The 22,941-nt window shown below is 37.1% G+C and overlaps 1 protein-coding gene across 5 annotated transcripts in view; it reads right to left on the reverse strand.

Annotated features, from left to right (window-relative positions):
- Positions 1–317: 317 nt before the first annotated feature.
- The window catches only part of LOC145988841 (intermembrane lipid transfer protein VPS13A-like), a 231,550-nt gene continuing 208,926 nt past the window's right edge, over positions 318–22,941 (reverse strand). For all 5 annotated transcript variants that reach the window (XM_083124072.1, XM_083124071.1, XM_083124068.1 and 2 more), the window contains 5 exons: positions 15,892–16,015; positions 14,360–14,426; positions 13,987–14,135; positions 9,908–10,034; positions 318–6,352 (listed from right to left, as the gene is read on the reverse strand). In XM_083124072.1, coding sequence (XP_082980198.1) covers positions 6,215–6,352; positions 9,908–10,034; positions 13,987–14,135; positions 14,360–14,426; positions 15,892–16,015 — 605 coding nt within the window. In that variant the 3' untranslated portion in view covers positions 318–6,214. The remainder of the gene's footprint in view (positions 6,353–9,907; positions 10,035–13,986; positions 14,136–14,359; positions 14,427–15,891; positions 16,016–22,941) is intronic.

The following is a 22,941-nucleotide window of genomic DNA, read 5'->3' on the forward strand; positions in this document are numbered from 1 at the left end:
TTAGGACTTTAAATTAGAAAATAATTTTTAAAAGTGTGAGAATGAGACTGGTTGCATTATCATCATCATCACTATTTATCAAAACATTGACCAGCCCAGAGCCCAGGCATTGCAACTAACCAAAGTAGAAGAGCAATGTAAAATAACCACAATAAAGAGATAGAAAGAAAAATGGTGTTTTGACACCATTCTTAAATTATCTTGTGATACTGTGAAATCTTCTAAAAGTTGGAACAGTATGTCATTCTGAAAAAACACATATACGAAATTTTTCAGAAATAATACAGTTGAAAATTTCAAAAATAAACATTTTTTATTGAATTTTGAAGTTGAACATAAATTACATAAGAACTATTTATGTATAATTTTTACAGGTAAATGCAGAAAAGAACAATAATTTATGTATTATCTTCTGACACACAACATTTATTTCACATGAAACAATAATCACATTGTAATTCCTGCCTCCTTTTTAATACTCATCTCCAAAACTTTTACATAAAAATCCATTTCATGCAAATTAATCTGCATATATTTATTTACCTTTAAACCATCATTATGCATGGAATCTGAAAAAGCACCTCAGATTTAGAAATACATTTGTAATTTTCAAATTTCACAATTATTATTTGCTTAAAATGTTCAGAAAATATCTCTATGTATAGTGTGCATAGGCCTTCTATGAAATATTATAGAAGCAAGTTCACACCATTGCACTGTCTTTTTTCATAATGGCGCTTCAGCAATGTAAATATTATCATCTCTTTTTTTTTGTGAAGAAGTGAAGAACTACTTATGCAATAAAAAATATCTAGATAAGTAATGGAAAACAGAGAAGTAAGCTGATGTGGGTTGCCACATAATCATCACAGCGCACACACAATAAAATGTCAGGTTAATGTCTGAAGTTAGTCGTCTCCATGGCAGAGTGATCAGTGTAACATGTTACAAAACCAGAAGTTGCATGTTTCTCCCATGATCCACTTCATTATTCATCCTCATTTTAATGATTAACCAAGGACATAGAAGAGTGACATAAGATGATAACAAAGAAACAAATAATCACCACAGTAAGGTAATTTCTATTACTATTAAAAAGATTTTGCATGTGTGTGTATGGTAAAACATACTGGAAATTAACCATTGCTTTAATATATGGGAATGAATTCCAATTACTTATGAAAAACTTTTGTCTAAGCGGAATTATAGTTGCATAAGCACATATTATTTTTATCAACAAGTGTATTGTATTTTTATCATAATTTTTTTCCCCAAACATTTATGATTAACATGAATAAGCATTGTCTAATATAATATAATGATATTAATTTTATTGCCGTCTCTAAAGCCAATTCATAGATCAAATGAATTCCCATGCAAGTTTAATGTTACTGGTTGTCGTAAAGCACAGTTTCTTCCACTCACTTCACTAAAGAGAAAAACAGGATGTAAACGTTAATGACATTTCCTGCTCAAAAGTAATGGTGCTTGAGTTGAACAACTTGTGTATTTCTCACGTTACATCAGAAAACTTACTTTTTCAGAAAAAAACCCAACATAAACCAGTATCAATGATTTTCGAACAGCAATTTATGAATTGCTATCATTACTCTGATGAACTACAATGAAGTTTTCTTTTCATACTTCACTATTTAACATTATAAACCACATTTTTCTTAATTCACGTGGCCACGTTTCACAGACTTCTTTTTAATATCATCAGTCTCAAGGGAGTGGAAATAAGAAACAGTAAGATGAATTACATATTGTGTTGAATTGGATCCATAGAACCAAGAAGTACATGATAATAAATACAGGAATCTTATTCGACATGGATGCCAGCAGTCAAGAAAATGTGCAATCAATATGGTAACATCTACAAACATACGTCTTAGTTTGATTGATTGATTTGGTTCATTTTACTTTACCTTACTTCCAGTTTTGGCTAATCGGAAATACGAGGATGAGTGATATGATGAAATTGATGAAGAGACATAAAGATTACCCATGCCCAGGCCAGGATTTGAACCCAGGAATTCTGGTGTCATAGCATGCTGTGCTAACCATTTCACCATAGTGTCTGGCAAGAAGAGACTTGGCAACTAGAGATCATATATTTTATCTAAGTACCTATCACAGATGCAGCAGCATCCAGTGCTATAACAGCAATAACATTACCATTGTTTGTGCTCGATGCTCAAGTTGCTGTATTTTTATTCAAATGCAAATGTGACAAAGTGTTGAACAATTTGAACATTGCTTTGCTCACACATATTTCTTTCATTCAGCCAGGTAATTTTTTACACTGGATTTCCAATTGTTCATTCATCCAACCTGAAAAGGATTTAGGGCTATCAGCATGATGTGTCGATCTACTTTTTACTTACAAAGCCTTGGGTTTGTTGATAATAATAATAAAAATAAATCCATGACCATCTTGCATGTGATTAAATACAATATGTAATTCGTCATGCTGGCTTCTTCTTTCTTATATTAAAGTTCTAGAACCTTTTTCAGCTACCATATAAGTTGTACGACCATGAATTGAAAGAAAAGATGCAGCAAATGCTACATAATATACAGTGCAAATATGTGTAGCTTGCTTCTAACAAAATAAGATACTCATATTAATTTCTACAACCACTGATCAAAAATATGCATATTGAACTAAATCATACAGTATGATACACTATCATTCAGTACATACAGTTTTACATTTATCATTCAACTCATTTCTCATGCAAAAAATATATATTTATATATTTCATCCAGCACTCAAGTTGCAAAACTACATACTTCTCAAAATACAATATATAAATACACAGGAGTGTAACACGGTGTTCTATGTATTATATTGTAAATAAAGAATTGTTAATGAAAGCACTAAAAATATCATTAAATAATATTTCTATTTAATTCTCTGTATTATAAGGCTGTTGAACGTCAGGGATAGACACATGTTTTGCAGCAGACCATAAAAATATATTCTTCAGAATTGATAGATAAGAGTAAAATAATAGCAAATGTGATAAGATTCTGATCAAAATAATTACCTACAGGACAAAATTTATGCATGAGAAGAACCAAATTTAGATTTGTTAAATACAATACCATACCTTCCTCCACACAGAACTTTATTTTCAAACTGAATTTCTTCTTAAATTTGTTAATTTTCCATCTAGATTGAAGAATTGCAATGCTAACACATCATGATTATATTACATTCTGTTGTAAAATTCCTCCTAGTGGAGAAAGAAGTAGAGTTACACACAGAGACCGAATATTTTATCACCATTTATAAATTGTTGAATGCAGTTCTTAATTCATGCTAGCTTACATATTTCTTTAAGGGACATGTGTTATGCATAAATTAAATTTAAATTATTGTAAAAAAATACTATTAGATGTGTGTGAAATAAAAATATCTACATCCTTATTCATTTTATAAACAATATAAATTATGCAAATAAGTATTTAACAACATTTTATTAATGAATTTATGAATGAAAAGTATGTGGTATAAACACAGAATTAAATTTCAAAAATATACTACAAACTCCGTTTGCAAGGCGAACAATATTAGGTCTCTTTGCAAAACTAAACATATACATTGTTAATGCTATGTAGATAAAGCTATACTCGTTATTAGCACCTGAATAAAATTTTCAATGTTACATTTTTCTTTTCAGTGTAGATTAAATAATACAAATTGACTGTTTCCATATATTTTGCATTTTAATGTCATGCACGTTAAGCTCTCAAAACCTTTTGTCATTTTTTCTTACTTACATTATTTCATTTTTGTATATAGAGACAATGTAACACACAGTAAATTCCTCAATGTAAGGACACTTTCCAGTGTAAAGAACAAATCAGTTCTACCTATTATTGAAATTAATTTTCTTGTGTCACCTTCACAGAACTATTTACCTACTAAAATGGTCTTGTGCTGAACATAACTTGTGGTCATTTTTAAAATTAGGCATTCTTCTGTTTCTAACTACATCAAGTAGTGCCCAAATGAAATGTCCTTCTTTGTTAAGTGCCATGGCAAATTCTTCCTCCAAATCTCCAAAGGCTTGTGAATTATTAGTGCCACCAAAGCAGCCAAGGATGTTGAGTTGTCAACTCACAATCTATCTTGGGTTCTGGGTTTGAGCCCCAGCCAGTAAATAGTAAATGTCCTAGTTTACAGTTGTTGCAAGTATTTAAACACATTTCTTGATGCAACATTTTGGGAAAACACACACTCCCTTTGTCAGACATATATTTGCAAACGGAGGATGTATTCTCCTGAAACGTTACATCAAAAAACACATGTAAATACTTGTAACAACCGTAAAATTAAAGAACTGTACAATGCAAGCAATAAGTACATACAAGAAAAATTATAGTGTAAGTGTTCCTTTGTGTTTGTCCCTTCATCAATTTCATCTAATCACCAGTGGCGGTGATTAGGGAGCAGGGACATGTGGGGTGCAGTTAACCCCTTCCCCCTCATATTTTGCCACATATGCTTCTGCACTATAGTCTCTTAATGCTAAGCCTTGTCTACCAAGAGAAAGTAAACTGTCCTTGCCCTTCCATTTTTGGCACCCAATCACTGCTAATCACCATTCATCTTCATCATTAAAGTAGAAGAGTGACATAAAGTAATGACAAGGTGAAAAAAAAGGAAAAAATAAAAAGTAACATAGAAATTGTTCTCTGTATGTTTTGTGAAGTCTGCACTAAAATATAATATGGTTTGATGATGAATATATTCACTCCACATAAAAATTTGTGAAGGTGAGCTGGAGCAATTGCACAGAATAGTGATGAGATAACCTCAAGAGAGTCTAGTATGTTTGAACCAGCATTCTTTTGGAAATCTTTTCTGTATGAAATAGTATGCTTTAGCATATTGAGGACCAGTAAAAGTCCATAGATTTTGCCAGGCACTATGCAATATCTGTTTAATGTATGCTTCTGAAGTTACTAACATAAATTTTATTATAATAAGACTGTCACCACTCACCGATGTTAATTTATATTCTGTTAGACCTGTAGTGGATTAAGTAGGAATTGGAACATAAACACAAGTGACATCTAGACAGATTTCACACTGATGCAACAAGCGACATGTGTCAAATGAAGGATTCTGTGGCCTTTCATGCTGCTACAGTGTGGAGAGTTGCTGTTGATCAGTTTGTTTCCAAGTAACACCTGTTGCTTCAACAACCATGGGCTAAATTTGCCACAATAATGTTTGTACTTAATCTGCTATGGATATGATAGAATTTCCATCAACAGTATTTTGTGAATGGTGGCAGAGGGTCACTAAAACCCAACAGTGAATAAATAGTTTTTGGAAAGCATAATGTTAGTACCTTCAACAAAATGAAAGTGTGACAGGGGCCTGTACTTAGATCTGTGCCAGAGGGGCTTTAAAGTACTGGAAGGGTTATCTATGCTGCAAAGTTTGAAGGCCGTGATTCTCCAGTTTGTGAGTTAAGAGTGAGGCTAATGAAATAGATGTTGTTACAAAACTTCACATGCTTCGGAAGGATGCAATGGCAAAATATTAAGGTCAAGAGAATAGAAAACAAGATTTGGAAACGGAAGGTGGTGCGAGAAGATAGGAAACAGAGAGGCATGGGAAGCGTGTGAAAAAAGAGACAGAGTTCTCCAGGGCCATAGTTGCAGGAAATGGCATTAATGCATATTTTACTCAACCAAAAAAAGACAAGTGAAGATTTGTTCTATTTCAGCATACTATTTTGTTGTTTCATTCAGCAATGATGAAACAAGAGACAACAGATAATTACTTCCACTAGAAAAGTAATATTCCTTCCTACGATCACTATGGTTATTTTGAGAGTGCTTGCAAAAACCTTACATTCCAGTAGTTATCGACTGCATGATATTTTTGTATAAAAATTGCACCCAATTATCAAAATGGCCACATGTTATTATTCAGTTACAACAAAGGAAAGAAAAGAACAACAGTATAATGCCATTTACAGCTGAGAGCTCTTAACATTTCTGTACATTCAAGACATTCATTACCAACAGAAAACTGTTAATGTGCAGAATTATCAACAGAAAATATCTGTAGATATATATATATATATACACAACCATGTATCTACAACAAGCTATTTTTACAGTTTATGTACAATTATGTTTCAAACGTGTTATCAGACATGGACTGCCTTCATAAAAAGATAAAAATTTACACTTCTGATGGGCAACACTTGTCTTCCATGTTGATGATCATCATCATCTCAATCTTCTTCTGCAACCACTCCAACACCGAAGCATCTTGAGATTCTATGCATCTCTCGTCTCCAGAATAAATATTCAAATCCTCCTGGGGAAAGAAATACAATAACATCATACTGCCTGTCTAGGTTGTACAACATAGGATGGGATGGGATAGATAAATTGGTAGTCAATTAATAAGGGCATATATTGTCCTCATTTTGACATTTGAGGCGGGTTTTGCCCCGAAAGTTTTGGATCTGGATATGGATCCGGATCCGAAAGTTCAGGATCCGAAAATCCGGATCCGGATCCGAGAGTTTCGTATCTCAATCCCATTATAATATTACCACACCTTAAAAGGTATTATGATCTTCGATTACAAAGAAATTTTTCATTAGTTAGTCCTACAACAATTTTTTTCAAGTGTTGTTCCTAAAATACTTTGCTACGCATCGGCTAACACACACGCGCACAAAAATAATCTTACTTGTTTAACATAAAATGTCAGAGGTGATTTTGTAAATGCCATTGAAACGAATATGTATTCACTCGAATGTATTGGAAATGGAAACACACATAAATGTGAGACATTCCATTCCAGGATGAAACCTTTAACACATATAACAAGATAGAAATGTTATACAAAAATTATACAATTTTTCTAGTTACAGTTTTACAAATTAAAATAAAACATTATAATATATGCAGTGTTATATAATTACAAAGTGTAAGACTAACAAGGGAGGTTATATAAGTGTCCCCCTCCAATTTCCATGAAACTTGGCAGGTGTATAGTGGGGCCCAATGAAAGAAATAAGTATTTTTTTGTTTCAGCTAAACAACGGTTTTAGGGGGCAAAACCCCCTCAAATGTCAAGATGAGGACAAATTGAAGTGGGGATCTGACCCCTGAGTCCCCCTCCGATTTCCATGAAACTTGGCAGGTGTATAAAGGGACCCAAAGGAAGAAATACATATTTTTTTGTTTCGGCTAAAAAACTGTTTTAGGGGCAATCCCCCTCAAATGTCAAAATGAGGACAAATTTAAGTGGGCATTTGACCCCTGTGTCCACCTCCGATTCTCATGAAACTTCGCAGGTGTATAGAGGGGCCCAAAGGAAGAAATACGCATTTTTTGTTTTGGCTAAAAAAACTGTTTTAGGGGGGCAAAACCCACCTCAAATGTCAAGATGAGGACAAATTGACGTGGGGATCATCTGACCCCTGTGTCCCCCTCCGATTTCCATGAAATTTGGCAGGTGTATAGAGAGGCCCTATGCCCCCTGTTTCTTCCTATGCCATATTTACGTAGTTTCAGGGTCAGATCCCCACTTCAATTTCTCCTCATCTTGACATTTGAGGGGGTTGCTCCCTAAAACAGTTTTTTTAGCTGAAACACAAAAACACGTATTTCTTCCTTTGGGCCCCTATATACACCTGCCAAGTTTCATGGAAATCGGAGGGGGAGATTTAGACCTCCCTTGTATGTGTGTTAATTAATTACAAATCGCGCATGCACGTACACACACACTATATATATATATATATATATGTGTATGTATGTATATTATACAGGGTGCTCGGAAATTCCCCTTACAAACTCCTAGGGCTAGTAGAGGGGACTGAGTTGACAATATTTGGAATAAAAACCCATGTCCGGAAACGTTCCTTTTCCGTGCTACAACCATGACAATTTGTCTGATGTGCCTGTGCTGGTATGCGAACTGGTAGGCAGAACATGACGTCAGAAGATCACCTGATGGCACGTAATGTCTATCCTACCGCGGTATCCAGCCAGGCTAACGGGGTGCCGCGTATTTGATCTTCATACAGGAAGTATTGGCCCTGTTCTTGGATGCTGTGCTATTGAACGTCCGTCAGGAACTGTGGTTTCAGCACGATGGCGCAACGCCTCACTTTACACATGACGTTCGGAGACATCTTAACCGATGATTCGGGCAAAGATGGATAGGCCGAGGTGATCCAACCGCGTGGCCCCCACGATCGCCGGATTTAACGCCATTGGACTAGTTCTTGTGGGGTCGTGTGAAGAGTATGGCGTACGAGACTCATGTAGAGACAGAGGAAGAACTGCTGGCACGAGTTCTGGTCGCTGCACAAGAGACTGACGGGACACCGGTGTGATGGAGCGAGTGTACCGGAAAATTATTTGTCGGTATAATGTGTGCAACGATGTTGGTGGTCGTCATATCGAGCCACTGTTGTAGTTGAGCAGTGCCGTATGCGACACATCCAGTGCAGAAGATAGAAACAAATTGTTGTTTTCCACTGTCGACACAAGTGTTATTGTGATCAATGAATAGTAAGTTCTTTGTTGTTCCCTTGGCATTGTTACCAAATAAATGTGTTTGTATTATGTACTGAGTCACACATCATTGAATTCTGTACCTTACGCAACACCTCATTTGACATGGTTGTAATAAATGATTACACTTTAGGTCATCAGGTGATCTTCTGAAGTCATGTACTGCCTACCAGGTTGCATAACAACACAGGCACATCCGACACATTGTCATGGTTGTAGCACGGAAACGGTACGTTTCCCGACATGGGTTCCTATTCCAAATATTGTCTACTCATATATATATATATATATGTATATTAGCAGGTAACAATATGTTATAAACACATTCTTACTTTCCAAAGAAGCGCATGTGGTATGGCAAAACGGATCCGGATCCAAAAGTACCAGATCCAGATCTGAAAATTCTGGATCCGTGGATCCGGATCCAAAAAATTTTAGGATCCGCCAGGATCTGGATCTCGCCATCCCTAGTTTAGAGTGGGATTCAAACCACTATGGACCTCCACCGGGTATCGAAGTGGGACCTCTTAATTACAAGCCGACGATGTTATCACTATAGTGGAACCACGAGCAAAACAACCTGCGCAGACCCGCGAGTCATGTGCACCGTACCCCCGCGAGTAAGGGAGGGGGAGAGTTAACCATGCTTCCTTATGGCCCGAGGTGGAGGGAAGAAGGGAAAGTTGCGCGGGGACTGCTCGTCCCAAGGTTTTTTTCCTTGTGGTCGATCTATACAACATTGAGGAGGTTCAAATGTTCCTTAACATATAAGGATTCAATTGGAACTGTGCGAAATTAATCTATCAGAGTTTGTTAATCTCAAAACCCATTCATGATAATTATATTTTTTGCATAAATTTCAGGATATTTAGATGCTGCAAATGTGTCGTGCTGCAAACCCCATGATAGAATCAAACTATACAAAGGTATTGGGTGGTATTGATGATTAAATTTGAAATAATACTTTTCGATACGGATACCCCAGCACATAAAATACTGATGCATTGGTACTGGTATCATCTCAGTCCTAGTACACACATAGACACATGTAAGAGAGGAAAGGAAGAGCAGCAACACACACTATTTCCAGTTAGCAATCATTCACCCTCTACCCTAATCCACCAAGAACTAAGTAAGAAAATACTGGGAGAGGGCTTATTTGTCCAACATGAGTGCAACCATACACCCTGATGTGAATAAGGTCTTAAAATAACTTTGCCACTTAAATCTTAGCCCCAGCCAACCAACTGCTACAGGATGCATCAAATGCTAATAAAGTTTCATGGAACAAAACTGATACGTCAATGAAAAAAAGCAATCACAAAAATGCAAATACCTGTCTGACTTTGAATATCAGTTTGTTTCCAGCTACATAGGGTACAGCCATCATGTCATCAAATCGGATCACCCATTCAATGTCCCAGTTTCCCCACAGCCGGCATTTCTCCAGTAGAAAAACGTGTCTGAAAAGAACAATTTTACATGTAAAATAGATATTACACAAGTATTGTTAGTCCTACAGACATGACCATATTTTTAAAGGATGGGTTCAAACATGTTGGATTAATGCAAGTTCTGAAACCAAAATCTGCAACTGATTTTCAACCACTTATTCAAAGCTTCATAAAGATACAACAGGGGGACAATGATGTGGGACAATCAAGCTAGAATTATCAAACATTTGGAATTCCTGAAACTTGTGTGAAACAGGTTTTATTCTTGTAACTGCAGCCCACCTGTGACCCCATCACTTTCACTTCTGGTCATCCTCTTTCCAATGTTGTTCCTGGTTTAGACTGAAAACTTTACTTATGCCTGCCCCAAATTCCATCCTGACCTTCAAATTCCTTGTGTTGCTGGATAAAATTTTAATCCCTCTTAATGGAAATTCACATGTGGAACTTCATAGCATGTTACAGTCATCCCCCCCAGAGTTCAGCATAGTAGTGCATAAATTATTTTATGCTTTCTCTCTTTTATGTGTGTATGTATGCTTGTCTGTCTGTCTACTAAGAGGTCAAATACATTTTTACCTTTTACTGAATATCTCATTTAATCTCAAGGAAACAAGAAAATAATGCAATTTTTAATTGCAAGCAAAACTTTACCACTTTATTTTATCTAAATTAATTGATTGATTTGTTGTTTTAAGTCCACTTTATGCACAAAAAGGCTAATTGGGACTGGACCTACAGTTTAAAGTGGGATCCGAACCACTATGTGTCTCCACCGGGTATCGAACCAAGGACCCCTTGATTACAAGGCGACGACGCTACCACTGCACCATCGGGGAGGCCCTTATCTAAATTAATAAAATTAAAGAGACTAATGTCTAGACATGCACCTTTCAATTTTCAAATCTTCCGTGATGAAGATCTTACATGGGTTTGAGAATTTGGAAATTCAAAGATACATGTCTAAGCTGCGCATGAGGCCAACTTTGCAGCAACTCTTCGCACATGTAGATCCAAACTTGTGCGCAGAATATAGTTCTGTTGAGACTGGTTCCATTCCGACATAACTGCATACTTGCAAGGATACAGTTAATAAATTTGTAATATGTACACAAAATAATATATACATTAGCAGATATGTACCTGATCGGTTGCAATCACTGAGCAGACGGACTTCGATCACCAACTAGGCTGTCGGTAGCGGTGAATGAACACTTAAACTCAAGAGCGAGTCGAGGTGGACTTGAAGACGGTTGCAGTGTGTGTGGAATCAAGAATGGTGGTGTTGGATGATTTTTCCAAGCGACTTATTTACCAGAAAGTACACTAGTTTTACCTTTGCAATGAACTTCCAACCTCAAAAAAACTGGCTCAGGCAATAAGAAGTGAGAGTGATTTACCGCCGATGAGTGCTCGAACGGTGTGTCGGGTGTTGAATGATTTGGATTTTGAGTTTAGGAGGAGGAAACGATCATCTGTGTTGCTGGAGAGGGAATATATTGTTGTTTGGCAACGCAAGTATCTCCGCAATATAAAAAGGTACCACCGCGAAAAGAAACATATTTATTTTTTGGACGAGACATGGGTCAACGCGGGACACACTTTGAATAAAGCGTGGGAGGATACCACTGTGTGAAATCACCGCCAGGCTTTCGTTGAAGAGCTGAGCACTGGATTAAAGCAGCCGACTGGGAAGGGGGGAGGCTTATTGTGACACACATTGGCAGAAACGAAGGCTTTGTCCAAGACACTTGTTTACTGTTCCGTGAATGAATGAACCAACTTTGAAACATAATATTTTGCTTCAATGAGGCTCCTTTTTAAAATTTACATGTGCTTTATTTTACTTTGCTTTTATGCCACTTTTTGGCTAATTACGAAGATGGGGATGACTAACGATATGATGAAATAGATGAATGGACACTCTCACACATTCATGCCCAGGCTGGGATTCGAATTCAGGACCCCTGGCGTCGTAGCGAGTTTTAAAATTGAGAATAAAATTGATTAATTACATTTTTAACAAAAGAAATGTGTGTGTGTGTGCGGGCGCGCATGTGTTGAACATAACACAGTGTTTTCAGTAGTCATTATGTCGAAAATGAAGACACACACAAAAAAAATGGAAAACACCGGAACCTTTCTTCCTCAGAAAAAGTTATTTTTAACATTTTTTTTATTTGATTTATTTTGCTTAGCTTTTTTGATACTTTTGGCTAATCGCGAATATGAGGATGAGTGATGATATGAAAAATTGATGAAGGAACACTCTCAAAGAACACCCGTGCTTGATGTATGAAATATAATTATCCTTGCTTAGCACCCCCCTTAATATTATCACCCAAACAGTAACTTCTGGTATTGTAAGGAATCCGTAGCACAAATGGCATAGTTTTGTGAGAAGTGCATGCCCTTCTCTAGGAAAAAATAAGTTTAATTTTGAGTACAAAATTGTACTGCACATTCCGGATTTTCAAAAAGTTATTTTACGTAACATACTTATCGTTAACTGGTACATTGTATAAAACCATCAATAACAAATCACGCTGTTTTTTGTGGTATATAAACTTCAAGTTTATATGTCTTATAAGGAACGGATGCTTGCAAATGGTGCAACAAACTTTTTAATAAATTTAATCTTTGTAAACCAAAAGCAATAACTCACCATAAATTCAAGGGACATCTGTCGTTTACTTTTACTTTCTTTCTTTTTGATCGCTCGATACAACCTAATTCTCCCCCGCACACACACACACCCTCATGTTTCGAAGATATTTCACGATTAAACAGTAATACCACACCTGTTTCACTCTTATGGGAGATTGGTTGACCATAGTTAGTAGTCTGTTGCTTCATCTGGTCGCCATCTTTCCGCCTTATGCTCCGAGTCCAGATTTGTATCATCAATCATAATATTGATTTCAACAATTTTTTTTTAAACATACATGTCCAGTTTGTGTGAAGTAAATTTTATTTAAAATAATGATGAAGTCTGAATTTTAAATATGCATTTTATTTTTCACGTAAACAAAATTGTGCTTCTAATTTGGACTCAGTAGCTTGTCGCCGAATTTAAATGTTTGTTTACGATTTCAAGTTCGAGGAGGTTTCTACCTAATTCTGACTTCGGTTTCTAATTCTAACTTTGTTTATAGTCATCAGGTTCAAGGTAAGAAGCATTTAATTCTATAATGATATGATCTGAATTTAAATTTGAACACGTACATGTCAATGCTAAATGTTATCAATTGTAGCTCTATCAGCATTGATTTGCTCATTCACTGTTATGTTCCATAAAATATTGGTCCAGGTTCAATTTGTGTAATATAATTCCAAAACCATCATAATATGTATATTCTACATAATCGAACTATGTATGCTTGTATTCTTACATAAATAGTGTGTGTCAGGTTTGACGCTTTTAGCATTATAATTAAGTAAGGTTTCTAGTTGTTACAGTGTTACTGTTTATACGTTTTACATAGGGTGGTTAGGTTCGATTATGTTAGTATTTCCACAATTTCCGTTCCTTCATTACTGCACCTGTATATTTTTTTTAAAAAAAAAAAGCAATTTGGGCAACCTATTTTTTGTGACATAATTCTGTACAATTTAATAAATTCTGTAAAAATCATGACATAATTGGAACCAGTCACGCAGTCCTTGTTATAAGCATCTCGCAATTTTTAAAGATGTTTTATGAGTATTGGAGCCTGTCAAGGTGTATTTTATAAGTTTTATATTTATTGGACCATGAAATTTAATTTTGGGGGTAAGTTTTAGTTACAATCAACTGTATAATTAACATTAGTTCCATCCCTTCCTGAATGCAACTGATGATATACAGTAGAACATCGATTATAAGTTTGTCTGGGCCCTGACAATTTAAATGTAGAAAAATAAAATGTAAAACCAGGTTTCTAGTGTATGTGTGTGTTTGGGTAAATGAAAACATACTCACTGTGATGTGACTAAAATGACGCTAGATCTCTCTTCTCTACTCAGAGCTGCATGTGCTAAGTAGATATCAGAATCAGAGTAATGGCCTCTACTTAATGTGTTCAGTAGATGCATTCCTGTTGCTTGGTACACAGAGAAAGGCTTCACTCCCTACAATGGAAATAACAGTACATTGAGTTCATCATTTTTAAATTGGAGAATGTGATGATTATGATTACAAGTCTTTATCATAATAAATAAACACGAGATGTTCAAATCAGATGTTCTTTTCTCTTCTAGTTGAATTATTGTTACACACACACATTTAAAATTTTGACTGACAAAACGATTGAGAACAATGTTCTGCTATGAAAACAAACTAAAGAAATACTTACAGAGTATGGACTCATGAATCTTGGTAACCGAACTCTCATTACTACATCTTCGCCCATTTCTACTGCTCTGAAATTAAAAAATGAAACAAAGGAACATCAATGTGTAGGTATAATATACAACCAATTGTATTAGTACTCTCGTGACTGTAGTTTCAAAGCTTCTGATCAAGTGTCAGGCTTTATTGCATGCTGGGTTGTTGAAAAGGTAAAAATAAGGAGAAATTTGCATTTCAGGCTTGTGATTATAGGTCAGGTAAATATTGCAATGAGAGGGTATTCTATTTTTAGTGTTTTTTATCATCATTACCAGTGCTTGATGTGGAACAGGTTAGCTTGGGGATGCTTTACAAAAAAATTAGGTAGCTAGGAGGATGCTTTGTGAAAATCTTGGTAGCTGGGGGATGCATTGTGGAAATCTAGGAAGTTGAGAGGATGCTTTGTGAAAATCTTGGTAGCTAGGAGGATGCTTTGCTAAAAATCTTGGTATCTGGGGGGAATGACATCTCACTGCATCTACCCTCACTTCAAGCCCTGATAATTACTTTTATCATCACTGAACACTACAATACTGTACTTTAGAGTAGGGCTAAACCAATGCTGATACTCTCACCATTCCCACCACATTTTAACAATATTTTTAACATGCATAAATGTGCACATATAAGTATACAATTTGAACTTTATCATATCATAATATCCATACGTTCACATGTACACCCTGTCCCAGCTAACTGTGGAGCAAGGCCGCGTCAGAGAAGCAAAGGAAATCGAGTGTCCAGAGTGAAGCAGTACACGCTGCTGGGAAGGCTGGTAACTGAAGTAGCTTTCCACAACTCCACGCAATTCTGTTCCTCTTAGGTGTTCATTGGTGTAGCCATCTCGCGTCACTACTTGTGCAGAGACATGTTTTAGTTTGTCTACTCCACAGTTAGCTGGGACAGAGTAAACAGATAATTATAATATTAAAATAGCTACCATTCAATAACAAAATCCATCTGTGCATGAAATGATGGTGCAAAATTAATAAAAAAATGTGAATTTTGCATAATTTCCATTGTATTTAGACTTAAAAGTGCCGAGTGGCATTTTATGGAGACTGCAAAACACCAATACTCCAGAAAAGTATTGGTTGACATTGGTGACTGGATTCAAACTTATACTTTCTGATACTGACACTGATGATATTGGTCAATACCGATACATCAGTTGAGCCCAAGTTTTAAGTGGTTGTGTAAAAGATCATTGAATCAGATGAAACAAGATGCAAATTACACTGAAATCTGAATTAACATTTGGAAAAATTATCGGCATAAGTACCTCAGTATACCATGCAAGGTGAAACTGACAAATCAAACTCGGACTACTGAATGTCATGTAATCATGACTGACCAACTATCATGTGCAATGATGAATACTATTGTATTTTCGATTAGGTTTAAAATTTTAATTATTATGTGAAAGAAACAGCAAAATAAGAGGACACAAATCATTATAATTATTCCGTTTTCTTCTAAATATTTTTGTAGCCTTACCTTCTGATTCCATCAAAGGCCATTGAAATACTGTCAAGAACTCCTCCAGTAGGTTTTGTAATAAGCCCCATGAGGCCTTTGCCGACACCCTTGAAAAACCCTTCCACTCCTTCCTGTTGGGCTCCTGTAATTTTTTATTATTTTATTTTTAGAAAAGCATTATTATTAATAATAATACAAATGGTCATATTATATTTGGAACCAGAAAAAACAAATTTGTTATTTACTCATTTAAAATTGAATAAAAACTTTCATTATCTTAAAGTACTTCTTATAAACTTACAGAACTAATATGGGCTGATGTGCTTGACTTTTTGATCTTGCCACCAAAGTTTCCATGTTCAAATCCCTGACTGAGCATGGGTGTTCCTTGTGAGTGTCCCTTCATTAATTTCAATTTATCATTAATCATCCGGTGTCGTGATTAGCTAAAAGTGACAGCAAAGCAACACAAAATAACCTAATTCAAGCAATCAATCAATCAATCACTTATCTCTATTGCTGCAGTTAACCAAATGTGGCAGAAATGTGACTAAGTAACAAGAATACAAATACAAATTATATTTTCGCCTATACTGATAATCAGGGCCCGGATTTTGATGACATGTAATTTTTTTTCCATATGTAGTATGCATTGCTCTTAAGTATTAAAATCCTGAATATGAACTTCTGATTATAAAAATGTGAATTTTATTGTACATTTTTTCGTCATATTTAAGTTTTAGGTCATTTTTTCAATTTCTGTCATTTTTCTGTCTTTTTTTCCCAGTTTTACTTCTTTTCCTGGTATTTTTTTGGTTTAATTGAAAAAAAATATAATGTAATTGCATTACGTTTCACTCACTCATTTTTAGCCAGGAACTGACATTTATCACCTTCATGTCTGTAACAATAAAAACAAAAATTCTATCGGCACGTGATTGTAGGAACAAAGCAACATGCCGCTTGACATTACCTACTGCAATAATTTTGAATAAGTTGAGATTTTTACAGATTTTTATACTTAAAATTCACATACACTTTGAAATTTCAGGTCTAACGTTATAGATAAAAGAACTATGCTGTACTGTCATACCCTGAAATAAAGACAACATTTTTAAGTAATTTTTAGGTCATTTTACAGATCATTTTAAAGATATTTTTAGGTCATCAAAATCCGGGCCCTGCTAAAAATATACCAATATAAATTTGCTGATACCAACAACTGATATTCTATCAATTTAATATCCTGATGCAAATATTCCATGAGGATCCCAAATGGTTTATTCGTCTTCTTTAATTAATTAATATATCCAGGTTACCGATTTCTTTTCTAGGGTATATGAATTATAATTTTATGTTCATAAAAAAGAGCAAAATGGCAGAATTTTGCACTAAAGTACAGACTATTTATAGAAACATTGGATAGGTAAAATTGTTGGTTAATAAATAATAATAATAATGATGAGTCATTGACAGGAGATTTGCAGAGGAATTTCAGCTAATCTCATTCTTTTTTTCATGAAGATGAGTGTGGTGTTAACTCTTGAAAGACTGGAAATCACTTTGATAAGAACTTGAGATAACATCCATACCAAACCAAATTACCAAAACAGCCTCAAACTTAGTTTAATTTCTGCTTGAACTGGTCCAATGCTAGATGAGTGAATTAAACAGATCTAATATTGAGTTTGAGCTCACAAACCAGCACTCAACAATTTGAATTTGCTTTATTAACAAATTTACACACAGAAATTTACAAAGACATTATACATTTAAATACATAAGTCATTGGAAAGCCAAACAAGCAAAAGAAAAAGCAAAAAGATAACACTTATATTACAATGCACGAGGAGAGCGGAACCTCAGTTGTACATTTTGCAGGGGTTTGTGGTTGTAAACTCATGCATAAACACAGACCATGAAAGGTACCACATGCATACTGTGCAAATTACGATTATACCACACAACTTTTAACCATATAAATTTATGCATACACAGATAAAGGAGATGACATAAATATATATTCTCGCAAAACAATAACATCAAGTAAATACACAAACTAAAATTATTTCACATTATTTAATTCAACAATTTCATCAAAAAATTAAATAATTGTGGGTGCATGCTTTTATGAAATTAGAACTTATCCAGCATGCACCCAATAAGCATGACCCAAAGTGGAAAGGAATCCCTGCATTTGAATATTGTAAATGAGAATTTAAATTGTATTTGAAGTCATTACTTACCTACAGAAATAAAGAACACATGTTGATGCTTATAATGAGAGAATGAATATGTGAAGAAGATTGTGCTTTTATGCTGGATGAGTTTGTAACTCATCGAACGTGCAATCGTGTATTTATAATTAAATAGATTAAAAAGAAAACAAAGACCTGATAGCCATAAAGAATGAAATAAGAAGAAATACTGACAGCTTTCCTTCTTGGGATTATAAGTACATGTATCAACCTTTACATTGGGTGTTACTCTCTTTTTTCTGAAATAACTCCTCTCAGCTAAATTTTAACGGGTGGTTTGCAATGACTAGAACTACATATGTATGGTGAACTACGGGGTGAGCAAAAGGTAACTGTGCACCTACACTATGGTACATTATGCAGAGAAAAACTTCCCTTTCTTGATGTTTGTAGGTACATAAGGACATGGACAGTTGGTTAGTAAGACACTCATTGTTGTCAAGTCATTCATTGTTGTTTCTTCGGAGCATGATCTTGCAAAGCATGGAACTGCATTAGCAATGGTTTTGTTACTCGAAGCTCGTGTGTTTTGGGTGGAATAAGTCTTCCGACATGGAGGTGAATATACGGAAGAAGTGCAAAATAAGTTTATGGAAAGGTTTCCTGATACAGATCCACCACATCGTAATGCAGTGCGGCGGTTGACCGATAAAATTTGCAGAACGGGATCAGTGAAGAATGCACTGAAATCAGGCAGGACAAATTACAGGATATTTCGAGTAGATTAGAGCAAAGCCCAAAGAAGTCCATTTGTAAATTGTCACAGCAAGTGAGTGTGTCGTACAGCAGCGCAAGAACCGCACTGAAAAAGCACTTACATTTACACCCCTACAAAATAACGGTAGTGCAAAATCTGCAAGAAAGGGAACACGACAAGCATATTGAGCATTGCCAGTGGTTCAGAGACTTTATTGCTGTCAATGTAGAGGATATGCTTGACGTCACATTTTTCTCAGATGAGAACCCTTTCATTTATCCGGTTACATGAACAGTCAAAACAACCGCATTTGGTCATCGGATAATCCGCAAAGACAATCCCAACTCTCTGGATCAACTAAAGGGAAGCAATTACAACATTCATCAGGAACATCTCACCATTGGAACTCTCAAGGGGTTTTGCAAACAAGATAAAGCGTGTCAATGCATACTTAGATGCACATGGAGAACATTTTCAACATTTACTGTAGCAGGTATGTAGCATGTAAGAATGTGTGAACAGTAGGAACAAAGCTACCTTAGGTACACAGTTACCTTTTGCTCACCCTATATAAATCAAAATTCAAAAAATAAGAACAATAATAGAAAAAACTACATGTTGACTTCGGATTTCGTATAACCTAGTCTACTATAATAATTGTAATGGCCGCGGTGGCTCAGTCGGTAATGCGTCTGACTACCATGCTAAAGGTCCCGGGTTCGATCCCCGGCCGGTTCAAATCCGGGAACTTTTCTAACGATGGAAGCGGCCCCGGCGCCCACCCAGCGTCGAATAGCATGGGTACCTGGGGGAAACCCTGGGGGATAAAGGCAGTCAGGGGCGTGATGCTGATCACATCACCCCCACTCACGACCGGATCAAGAAAGTGTGGGGCGTTACCCCCACACCCCCTATACGCCTTCATGGCGTAGTGCTATGCACAGGGGAGACTTTACCTTTACCTTTTACCTTTACTATAATAATTGTGCTACAGAAGGAATATTATTTGTCTATATCATTGATGTAATTATTGTAAAGTATATTTCTTTCTAAGTAGTCGATTTTAAATTACAAATTTCATTATAGAATAATAAGAGTTCTGGAATTTTGCATAATTTTTATGATATCTAAACTCCAGAAAGATTGCATGAGTAAATAAACTGTAAATTTCTTACTTACGTGAAATTTAAAAGACTTTCGTAATTCCGCGTTGCACAATTTAATGGTTCAATCCTATTAATTTCGAAGATCCACTGTCTTCATTCACAAAAGGGTACGGCGTTTGAAGCGGAGATGGTACCGCGTCAGTACATTGTTTGTACCCGGGCGGCGGTGGTTGCGATTTTTCCCGTTCGGCAGCACTGGCGCGCGCATCTTGGTTTGCGTCGTCTGCTTCCTGTTGTCCGGTGGCGTTGCCAGTTGGGGGTTGGGGGGTTGGGACGTGTTGCTCGGTAATGTGCCGTTCCTGTTCCCCACGTGGCTGGAGGGGGGTCGAGTATGTGTATAGCATCTTTTCTTTTTCAGGTCGGGGATCTTTCTGAGGACAGGGTACCAAGTTGGGTGTGCTTGTCCATTGTCCAGGTTTAGTGCTGGTTTCTGCTGGATGATAGCATGGGTTTCTTTGATGGTGTTTTCTATGACAGAGCCGGTTGGGTGAAGTATGGATATGGAGGAGATGGTGTGGTTAGTGGAGTGGAGGTGTTGGGAGAGGCCTGATTTAGGTGTGTCGTTTTTGGAATCTTTTACATGTTCGTTAATCCGTTCTTGGACGGTGCGGATGGTTCTGCCAATGTAGGTGTTGTGGCATTGGCATGTGGTCTTGTAGACACCGGGGGATGCAAGTTTGGGTAGGTAGTATCTCTTGAAGTTGGGTAGTGCCCTTCCGATTTGGGATATGGGTTTATGTGCTACTCGGATGTTGAAGGGTTTGAGGGCCTTGGCAAATTTTCCAGATGTGGTGGGGTGGTATGGAAAGGCGATCCATTTGGGTTTAGGATTTTGGTTCGGGTTATCTCTGTTTTTTGGATGTCTGAACTGGGTTTCTGTTTTTGCGCACCACATGGATAGTTGGCGCTCGGTGTAACCGTTGTTTAGGCCTATTTCCGTTACGCACGCTATTTCATCTTGCAGGTCATCTTCTGTGCAGCTGTGTGTGAAGGCTCTTCTGTAAAAGTTCATCCATACTCCAGCTTTCTGTTTTGGTGGGTGGTTGGATTTGGCATGGATATACTGGGTGCCCGAACCTGGTTTCCTGTATACGGATGTGACGAACTTGTCTTGGAGTCGTCGGATGCTGAGGTCGAGAAAGTTGAGGCGGCCATTTTGTTCCCTTTCAACGGTGAAGTTTATGTTGGGATGTATGTTATTGAGGGCAGTTAGGAGAAGGGTTAGGTCCTCTTCCTGTTTGTAAATGACTATGGTGTCATCGGCATATCTTTTATATCTTATATGAGCAAACTCTGGTTGGGTGAGAATTGACTTCTCGGCCACATGCAGCACTATGTTGGATAGGGGTGCAGAAAGGGGGTTGCCCATCGCTAGGCCCCCTGTCTGGTGGAAGAAACTGTCCTCGAACTGGAAGTAGTTGTGGGTGAGGCAGGCTTGTAGAAGGTAGCAGATTTCATCAGTTACGAATGGAGGCGTGTTATTGCTGAGTAGCCAAGTTCTGGTGGAGTCAAGTGCAAGGCTGATCGGGATGGAGGAGTACATGTCCACTACGTCTATGCTGGCTAGTTTGCAGTTGTCGGCTTTGACAAAAGAGGTGACAAATTCTTTTGCCTCGAGGCTGTTTTTTAGGCAGTAGGTGAGTTTGTCATTGTGGGCGGTCAGTTTCTGGAGGAGCCATTTGGTTAGGTGGACACTTGGTTGATTGAAGCCGGCCACTATGATTCTCAAGGGGGTTCCTGGTTTGTGAGTTTTTGGTATGCCATATGCACAGGGAAGGCTGGGGTGGGTGTTCCTTAGTTTCTTCTTTTCACTATCTTGAAGGAGGGCACAGTTATCTATGGCTCGGCGGATGGCTGTATTGTATCTGCTTGTGGGGTCACGTTTCAGCTTTTTGTACCCGTCAGAGTTTAGTTTTGCTTGCATTTTGTCACTGTATTGGCCTTTTCCCATTATGACGTATTGATTACCCTTGTCCGATTTTATGCACCAACATTTGTTGTCCTGTAGCCACTTTCGGAATTCCTGTGTTGTGTTCCTTAGTTTATTGTGCACTGTGGGTATATGTTTGCTAGTAGGTTGGGCATGCTGGCGGAGGATGATGGAAGCACAGGTAAGGCGTACACACTCGGCATCTTGGTTAGTTTTCGTTGCAAACGCTGTTTTTTCGGCAGAGCAGATTAAGTCTAGGGAGGGGGGGAGTCATTTAGGAGGTTGAATTTGAGGCCGTGTTGGAGGAGGGAGTGGAATTCTGTCGGCACGGTGAGGTTGGTGAGGTTGATTATGGTGCTGGCGGGGGTGTTGGGGTTCACTGGTGTGGGGGTGAGGGCCGGAGGTTGGGCACCAAGGGTTTGCAGTTTCTGTGTTAGGATCGCTGTTTTCTTGTTTTGTGACGTTTTTAGCACGAAATCGATGTTTTGCTGGGCTTTTTTCCAGTCGTCGGGGTTGATTCTCGGTTGTATGTAATCACGGAGGGAAGCACATGTTTTTTTGAAGTGATGCTATTTCACGATATTTATCACTGATCACTGCACTCATTGCCCGTTTTTCGGCATTGAACACGACCTTCTTAACACTATAGCTGGTGGTGGGTGTTTTCCACTTGAGGAATTTCGGGGTCACTTCACTGTTCCTGCATGCCTTGAGGAATGCAATATCCGCTTGTCGGGTTTGTATTTTCCTGATGTTACGCTCGTATTCCCGCATTTCCTTCCGTATGAAAGGTGTAGAATTCATGGTGGTTGCGGTAAACGCGGTTTAAAATTACTTACGTGAAATTTAAAAGACTTTCGTAATTCCGCGTTGCTCAATCTAATAATTAGAAGATCCCCGACCTGAAAAAGAAAAGATGCTATACACATACTCGACCCCCCTCCAGCCACGCGGGGAACAGGAACGGCACATTACCGAGCAACACGTCCCAACCCCCCAACCCCCAACTGGCAACGC

This window comes from Lepisma saccharinum, chromosome 6 (genome assembly GCF_977018435.1).
Source record: "Lepisma saccharinum chromosome 6, izLepSacc3.1, whole genome shotgun sequence".
Classification (NCBI taxonomy): domain Eukaryota; kingdom Metazoa; phylum Arthropoda; class Insecta; order Zygentoma; family Lepismatidae; genus Lepisma; species Lepisma saccharinum.